Raw genomic sequence first — 8,999 nt, forward strand, 5'->3', positions numbered from 1 at the left:
TTTTTTTCGACATATTTATTATTATAATCTGTTACGCCACAGGGTCGGACATTAAAACTTAATAAACTACATATTTTTTACACCGATTTATTTCTTTATAACGGTAATAAAAAAGTATAAAAAATTTGTACTGCTGTTTACACAACACACAATTTTACCGCTGAACATGGCTATCCATCTAACTCCTCTACTGAATTGAATATGTGTATAGGATGTTAGTCTTTAGTATCTTTCTTTTTTAAGGACTGAATATACATTTCAAGTTTTCTTTGAACATTCGGGTTTCTAATATGTGACAAAACCTCTTCGGTATCAGCTGCTCGATTTTCTTGAAGTTTCTTTATATAATTTTGTCGTATTTTCTGTTTAGTTATTGATCTAGCTAATGGTGGGATTTTATCAAACTTCTTAATAAAATTCTTGCATTTATTAATTGCATCAGTTTTATCTGTAGCACTTTCATCTATGAGTCGAACCTGAAATATAATTATTCTATTAATTAATCCTTAATTATGTTATAATAAATTGTAGTCAAATCCATATGATTTGTTATGTCATGGTAAATTTATTGCACTGATTTCAAACAAATTATCTTTAACTTTTTTTAAGTACATACATACGTAATTAATGGCAAGGCTCTGGAGTAACCCCGTCTGGGTTGAAACCTTCCACTCCTTATATTCTACCGCTAAGCAAGAATGATTTAAAGGGTGAGTGAGCCAGGGTTACTACAGAATAAACATAACATATTGGTTCCCAAGGATGGCTTATTGGTGATGTAAGAAATAGTTAAAATTGCTAACAGCGGCGCTAATATCTGAAGGAACGTGGTGAACAAATAACGTAAAGTAACTGGTGCATCAGTTATATAGTTATAGCTATTATTATAAGATAAAATGTTCATACCTTTAAAGCTTCATCGACGCTGAACATCCGAGCGCTAGTAAGGGCATGCTCTGCTTCCCGTATAGGAATGGTGTGGAACATGGTGTCCATGAACCATGACGATGCTACTATTCCTAAGGCAGTTTCATTTAGTCCGATTGTGAATTTACCTTGTACCATTACTCGGTATTCACATGACATAGCTAGCAAACATCCGCCAGCCGGAGCATGACCCTTAAATAATAATTTGAAATATTACGTAACAGCTTTTAAATTTTCATTCACATACAGTCATGACGCGTTGTTAAAGCTATTCCATTCCAGATAATATAATACGCAAATAAGTATTTTTTTATAAAAAAAATAATGGTGCTAGGTCAGGTATCACCTTCTCATAGATTTTTCTACTTTGTGTTGCTGTATACCATAGTAAAGATTTTACCCTGTCTGACTGATTTGATAACTTAAATTATGGCTTAGTTTTATAGCTTTCTTTTTCTTATAAACAGACTTGTTTTTCTTTTTAAAATGGGTACGTACTTTACTTTTTTTATACTTGGTATGTGATCATGTGATGTAGGATGAAAAGTGCTTACCGAGAGAAGTTGAAACGGGAAATAAAGGCATAAAAGAAGAACATATCGTTGTTGTGTGCATCAAAATTGACGACGTACACCAATTTTGGTGAGTATACGAGAAATTTTGATTCAGTATATAAAAAAACAAAAAACATATAGTTGCACTACGTAGCATCTACAACAGGTAAACAATATCTTAATATACAACCATACAGGGTTGTTTTAATTTTAACATATATTAAATGATCAACAACTACGATATGCATATAGGTAATTGCGTCTTGGAACAAAGAAGAAATTAAAAGCTGTTGAGCTTTTAATATATTATTAAATACATATAGTATTATTTCATATTAAATGATTTTTTTTATAAACGTCAACATATTTAAGAAGAAATACTTACATTAATAGCTGCTGCCGTTACAAAGTTCGAACCAAATAATTTAATCCAAACATCCTGGAACATTGTAGAGAATTCTTCAATTCTTTTAAGATCGGGTTTGTAAATTTCCATTAAATCTAATCCCGCTGAAAAGACTGTTGGAGATGACTGAAATTTAAGAGTTAAATATTTTTTGTATTATAGTTATACAAATGATCAGACAGTCCAGTGATAAGAAAATAATACGAAGAATCTCTGTCGAAGGTTACAGTTTCTATGCAAAAAAGCTTGTTTTGTCGTTGTGTTTGTAAAGTAACAGACTGTAAATTACTGACTGCTGGTTTAAGCCCTTCTCTTCCATTAACGAGAGAGTGGAATGGAACATATTCCACCATACTATTCCAATGCGGGTCGGTGGAATGCACATGTGGCAAAATTTCCATGAAATTAGAGACATGCAGGTTTCCTCACGATGTTTTTCTTCACCGCCGAGCACGAGATGAATTATAAACACAAATTAAGCACATATATAAAGGGGTGCTTGCTTGCTATGTTGTGATTGTATGCTTCGTTATTAATCTCAAGCTCATCGGTGAAGGAAAGGTTTATATGAAAATCTGCAACACGTATAAACTTCAAACCTTCTATCTGCAATCTAGTTTACTCTTTTATACTAAACTAAAATACTTACTGATGTTAGTATCAACCCTCTGCTTTTATTTTTTGCTACTTCATCAAGAGATTCGTTTAATTCTTTAAGCATATCGAGGTTAAGGCTGTTGACCGGTGGTCTCTGCATCGTCATTATTGATATTCCATCATTGTCAACTCTTAAATCAACGAAGGGCCCCTGACTGGCCATGGTTCGGATGTTAGGAGCCAAACGCTTAGCATTGTTTAAAATATTACGTAAAACCATTTTATCTAAAAAAAAATTATTGTAATTTTTAAAATAATTTGTTAACAAATAGAACAGGCAATTGCAACATTTCAAGCGTTATAAGATATTACTGATAGAAATTCCTGCAGTAAAATGAAAGAAAGAAAAAGTTCATATACCACTCGGTACTATTATGAAAGTACAAAAAAGAAAATCCTATACAGTATATACTACGAAAAACAGCGAAAAAATAACAAAAGATAAAATAGAGATAGCAAAAAAGAGATTTAATAAGAAATCATAGTAATTAAACCTTGGTTGATTTCTGTCATGGATCAAATTAAATCTAGTTTCCGGCGTTTCGTCAATATCACCCATAGAAGATTGCGAAGTACAGATTACACAATTATTAGAATACGAATTTCCAAAAAAATAACTTTCCTTTCAGTCACTTCTTCGTGAGGATAATAGTTAGAATAGAATTCTGCATTATTCACTGTAGAACATGCTGTGTGTGCTGTGCACTGTTATAGACAGTTTCTCGGATTCGCTTATTAATACTTTATTTAGGTTATATTACAAATTGTCTTATTTATAACTTAGCTATTGAACTGTTTCTGTTTCTAAATTTTATTTTAAATGTGTATTAAGTAAGTCACTTAAGTAACTAAGTTTTTTTTCATAGCTAAGAAAACGGTTATGTTTTTAAAATAATCTGCAGGCCAAGTTTAATAATGTTTTTTTTAGTTTTGAAGGCATTTTTGAGGAAAAAGAATCAAAAAATATTGAAATAATTTCGTTTTCCGTCTCGCATTTTTAAATTTGAACCGATAATTATTGTTTAAATATTGACAAATATGAAGTGTTTAATCATTTTTATAAAACACAAGAAAAAAAAATGATTTTATTTGATTTTTTTTTAAATAAATTTCTGAAGTTGCATTTTTGACATATTTGAAAAAAGCTAAAAAACGTGATAACCCAAACATGGTTCACTTTATGATTATGCTTAGGGGGGGTTAAAATTATTGCAATTAGTTACCCCTATCACCTCCTAACGGATATACGTCGAGTTACCAATGACCCTGTATAATATATGCAAGTAGGAATGAAAAATAAGAGTTTTAAGACGTATACAAGCAGAGATTGTGCTTTGAGCACTTTGTTGCTCGCCCTAAAATATAAATACATATAAATTTATATTTGTTAACACGCGATCCATAAATGACAAAACCATAAGAGAACTTGCCTTTAATTAACTTTAAGAATTGTCCACAATGTAGTGGCAATACATAAAACTGACAGGATAATAGGATTCTGTAATTTCTTCTTAAATTATACCTACATCTTCACTAACTTTTTGCATCACGAAGGTATATCTTTTAAATAATACGGAGTTCGTCTTGTCATTTGGGATCTCCTAAGAAGTTGATTCTAACACGACTTTCTTTTATGTATTTATGTATGTGTTTAGAAGTGTAATGTATTACTGACGTAATTAGTTACGATTAATAAAACAAATGAATATTTTAATTCAGCTTCATTACCGACTTACACATCTATCATGTAAAGCGTTACTTACGTTTAGATAGCTTTTTTTGAATCACTAATTAACTAAGTACACTATTAGTTATGAAGAATTTAAGTTTAATTATTATCATTAATAACTTTTTTGGGCCAATTCTTCATTACCACTTTAGGTTACCATATTAATTATAAATGCAAACTTTGAGCATTACATTTATAATTATTACACATGATTAATACTCAATAGTACCGACATTCAATTGTATTATCTAAGAAAATGATAAATGTTTATTTTTATCAAAAGTATCGTTGATAAATATATATAGGTATGTATATATGTGCTGTAAATATCTGTAGTGACGTATCACTTTGCATTGGTCCGTGTACTTTTCATTGCATTGTTTTTGTGAATATTCCGATGGTTTCAAATAATATATACATAATTATATGTCCGAATGAATGTCTTCCTGTATTCGACAGCCTTTTGCAAAGCGGTCTGATGATAGGATATAATTTAGTGTACATTGTGTACATGTAAATAATGCCAGTCATATATCACCATATTACGAACCTTTCAAGGTTGATGATATATTTTTTTCAACCGACTTCCAAAAGGAGGAGGTTATCAATTCGTCTGTATTTTTTTTTATGTTTGTTACCTCATAACTTTTCACTGGGCGGACCGATTTTGATAAATTTTTTTTTGTTTGAATGGTAGTGCTTCCCGTGGGGTCCCATTTTTTTTTAATTTTTTTCCGATGATGGTATCCATATGAAAACGACATAAGTCTTAAATTTGCATTATGTGTATGCGCGACAAATAGGTGAATAACTGAAAATCACGTTAACCAATTTTGATAAAAAAAATTTATTATAAAATATGTACTTCAAGGGTAATTTGGTGAAAGTTTGGTAAGATTCTGAGCACAGGATCCATGACAAAGTAACGAAACGGAAGGGAACGGAACAATTCTGAGGAGCACGTTAGCGATACTCAGTCGAATCTTTTATTTATAGGTTATTTGGATATTTGAGTCACCTTCCGTAATGTGGTTATGTTTATGTAATTATCAATTAGTTATATATTAGTCGGTGTCAGCCAATAAAACCCTACAGTATATCTATCAAAAAACAGTACGAGAATACTTTAACAAATATGTTTTTTACAAATTACCTTTTACACAATAATATACTGGATCAATCAAGGGGCTCGTATCGCTTCTTTCTTTTGATTGTTGGGACAAGGGCACCGTGGCTGACACCGGTTCCAAATATACCAATAACTATAACTACATTATATAATCGTAAATCAACTTTTAAGTAGTCTAATATTTTTCATTTCATTTAACTTAGGAAGACTCTAAAAAATATGTTGAATACGCAATTATTTTTATTACTTTTTCGTGCATATTCATTTGTTTTAAAATAGTGTATTGTTTGAAGTCGGTTTTTCTTTTTGTTAAAATTTTTATTTATAATTAAACTCAAACTCAAATTCCTTTAATCAACGTAGAAGCATTACACTTATTGATTTTAAAATAAAACACTGTCAGCGATTTGGAAAAGGAAACACCCTGACTGCAGAAGAACCTACAAATATTTAAAGAAAATACATATATTTAATATACTTAAGGTGAGCTTTCAATCATGAGCTCAGTAATTGTATAATGTAGAGTAACCTTTCGCACACAAGCGTTCGTTAATATTTTTTTTAATTTGGCAACAGAAGCATTTTTTTTATTGCAAATTTGAGGCTTATTCCAATTGCAGATTAACAACGTGGTCCATGGTTTGATTTCTCGCCTAGAGACTCGGAATTGCAATGCAACGATGTAATTTTACAAGTATTTTTGCCACTACGTTCAATTCAATTCTTGGTTTAATGGCTTATAGTGCCACCACGTTAACGCGCTTCGTATGGTAAAAAGTTTTAGTATAGGTATTGTTATCCTTTAATATTTAGCAATGAAAATAGCATTTATATTACCTGTTATACTACTTGTCATTGCTAAACGTCAACTGTTTATGGTTAAGACTTAAAAGTCAACTGTCAAGTCATTAAATGATGGTCAACAACATAGAATATAGTCTTAAATATTTATCAAATTAAGTCAAGTATATAGTAAATTAAGTAGGAAATTCTAATATAATATGTAAAATGTCTTTAGAACAAACAGCTTGTGATGGTAAGAATAAAGTACGGAATGACATAGAGTAGATTTCAATTAATAAATTCTATACTTTAGAAAGATAAGAGTTATTGAATACAAATGTGCGCAAAATAATTTTTACTGCCAAGTATTTAAGATAAATCTAGTTAATATTAGAACAAAGGTATTCGTTGAATGTAACACTATATACTTAGAGCTAAAACTGAAATATTTAATCATATTAATTTAAGAAATTATTGTTACTTTATAGTGCTTACATATAATTTTTTTCGTGTTACTAATGATGTCATTTTCTAATATTACAAGCAATTATTACAGACTTGAAGGCTTTTGAACGGCGCTTAACTGAAGTCATAGCATGTCTCCAACCGGCTACTATGAGATGGAGAAGTGAGTTACAATTTATTGTTAATAACATCGTATTTACTGTAGATACATTCTACATTTACTTTAAAATATACCACATTTACTATTATAATTTCCATAATTACCCACTTTCTTGTTTTGCTAGATTTAAACATAGCACATGTTGCTAATTTCACCAGCCTAATAATTGGCTTAGCTATCTGGTGATATATTCTTTATTGACTTATAAATAAATGTTAATAGAAAATTTATTTATGACCAAAATAATTGAAATATATTGTCCCAATACATTATTATAAATGATTATGTAAATTTTTACCAATATACCTTATATTTACAATTTTTTCTTTTGAAGTTCTCCTCGCGGTGGTGTCTGTGTGCACAGCCATAGCTGCATGGCATTGGTTGACTGACCCCCTCACTCCGGTAGTGTCCTTGACACAATCACTTTGGAATCATCCTTTCTTTGCTTTGACTTCTACATTTTTAGGTGAGACAACTTTTCTGTAAATTTTTTTTATTAATAAGTAATAGAAGTTGGTTACTGTTCTCTTTTTTGTACTTATATTTGAATTATTATTACTTGCTATTTAAATTTATAAATGTATAAAGGGCAAATTATGCCAAAAAGGAGTAACCATTTAATGTGTGTTAGATTTGTTTTTAAATTTAATCTGCAATTGTACAAAAAAAGTATGTATGTGTCTTTGATTTAATATTTTTGAGATCATCTAGTTTCTGCAAGTATATAAATAAATTATGATTGAATTAATAAATTAAGATTACAAAAACATTTTTTTTTAATTGGTAGCATTAGTGAGGTCAACTTCAATTGCAAGAGAAATTTCAATTGCTATACATTTAGCTACACAAAGTAAAACAATAATTTAAAGAGCCATTGTATAAAGTATATTTTGATTACTGATAAATGGAAAATATGTTTCAAAGCCTATAAGTTGAGTGCATACTTAACACTATTTGTTTTTATTACAGTATTATTGTTTATGATGGGAGTACACAGAAGAGTAATAGCTCCAAGCATAATCACAGCACGAACCCGCTCTGTGCTAAACGATTTCAACATGTCTTGTGATGAAACTGGAAAACTTATTCTCAAACCGAGGCCAGCAAATAATTAATTTAACGGAATGTCATTTTAATAGGTTTAATTTATAAATAAAACAAATTACGAGGGACTATTTGTTTATTATTTATAACTTTGGTGTATTTATATAATAAATAAATGATAACTAAGAAAATAGGTTTATCATACACATCTTAAACAATTATTAGTTAAAAACAATTGACTTAATTTATTAATAAAGAACAACAGTAAGACTACATAATGCAATACAATTTTTTCTATATATATTCTGCTAAGAGTTCAATAAATGAATTCAAATATTAACAGATCACATATCTAGCAAATATTTTTGAAATAACTATTAAATTTTAAGCATGTAAATCTTTAAACACACAAATTCAAATTGTCATTACACAATAATTAATAAGTAGATATTTTTATAATATTACTCTTAAGACACGTAAATAGAAACTTTGAAAATAGTGAAATATAAGTTAAATGCAAAACAGATATATTTTTGTAGAGGAGAGGAACTCTTTCTTTAGATTTATAAATAGCCTTGGGATACACGAACTCATTAAAATATATTTAATCTACTTTTTTAGCTTAAACCTTTATCGTGCTAATTTCGAAAACCAAACATTTTCGCCTCAATTTTTTACACATCTAATCTATACTAACAATAGTAATTCGAACAAAATTGTAAAGACGTTAAAAAATGGAAAATATTGATAGTAAATGTAGGCTGTGGTTTAAAATTCGTAAGGTATCAAATCAATTCCTTATAAATGCGATAGCAGACAAGGCGTAGGTAATTGATTAAAATATTAAATAACGAACCACAAAGATATCTCAACAATACTATCTATATTATATAAATAACAATATTGTGCTAAGTGTGCAAGTAATCATTTTTTTTTCTAAGTTAAGGATATTTAATACTTAATGTCATCTACGCTACACTTTATATGCATGCTAAGTTACATTGAAAATTATTAGAGAGGGTATAAAAAAATGCAATAAAATTTTCAAAGTCAACACATTATGTAAGTTGCTAGTAACGGCGCATTAAAGCTTTTACCTACATTTTCTTAAATAAAACTAATTATAGTAGAATTGTATATTT

The 8,999-nt window shown here is 29.4% G+C and overlaps 2 protein-coding genes across 2 annotated transcripts; one reads left to right on the top strand and one right to left on the bottom strand.

Annotated features, from left to right (window-relative positions):
• Window positions 1-215: 215 nt before the first annotated feature.
• Window positions 216-4,505, bottom strand: LOC124536391 (enoyl-CoA delta isomerase 1, mitochondrial-like). The gene is made up of 5 exons (XM_047112922.1): window positions 4,308-4,505; window positions 2,537-2,769; window positions 1,867-2,013; window positions 907-1,119; window positions 216-476 (listed from the first exon to the last, which is right to left on the bottom strand). Exons 2-5 carry the CDS (start codon window positions 2,762-2,764, stop codon window positions 216-218), a joined length of 849 nt encoding a protein of 282 aa, XP_046968878.1. The 5' UTR covers window positions 2,765-2,769; window positions 4,308-4,505.
• A 1,772-nt stretch (window positions 4,506-6,277) lies between these two features.
• On the top strand, window positions 6,278-7,986 carry LOC124536077 (nuclear envelope phosphatase-regulatory subunit 1 homolog). Its single transcript, XM_047112512.1, has 4 exons — window positions 6,278-6,438; window positions 6,742-6,813; window positions 7,145-7,279; window positions 7,783-7,986. Exons 1-4 carry the CDS (start codon window positions 6,411-6,413, stop codon window positions 7,926-7,928), a joined length of 381 nt encoding a protein of 126 aa, XP_046968468.1. The 5' UTR covers window positions 6,278-6,410; the 3' UTR covers window positions 7,929-7,986.
• Window positions 7,987-8,999: the final 1,013 nt, after the last annotated feature.

This window comes from Vanessa cardui, chromosome 16 (genome assembly GCF_905220365.1).
Source record: "Vanessa cardui chromosome 16, ilVanCard2.1, whole genome shotgun sequence".
Lineage (NCBI taxonomy): Eukaryota > Metazoa > Arthropoda > Insecta > Lepidoptera > Nymphalidae > Vanessa > Vanessa cardui.

What these genes read in the sequence shown, in the direction of transcription:
- LOC124536391 (XM_047112922.1), bottom strand. Translation starts at nt 2,764, where the DNA reads ATGGTTTTACGTAATATTTTAAACAATGCTAAGCGTTTGGCTCCTAAC. An exon ending in GAGGGTTGATACTAACATCA is followed by an intron (nt 2,014 to 2,536) that starts GTAAGTATTTTA and finishes CTTAAATTTCAG; the next exon opens with TCATCTCCAACAGTCTTTTC. An exon ending in TAACGGCAGCAGCTATTAAT is followed by an intron (nt 1,120 to 1,866) that starts GTAAGTATTTCT and finishes TTATTATTTAAG; the next exon opens with GGTCATGCTCCGGCTGGCGG.
- LOC124536077 (XM_047112512.1), top strand. Translation starts at nt 6,411, where the DNA reads ATGTCTTTAGAACAAACAGCTTGTGATG. An exon ending in AGAACAAACAGCTTGTGATG is followed by an intron (nt 6,439 to 6,741) that starts GTAAGAATAAAG and finishes CAATTATTACAG; the next exon opens with ACTTGAAGGCTTTTGAACGG. An exon ending in GGCTACTATGAGATGGAGAA is followed by an intron (nt 6,814 to 7,144) that starts GTGAGTTACAAT and finishes TTTCTTTTGAAG; the next exon opens with TTCTCCTCGCGGTGGTGTCT.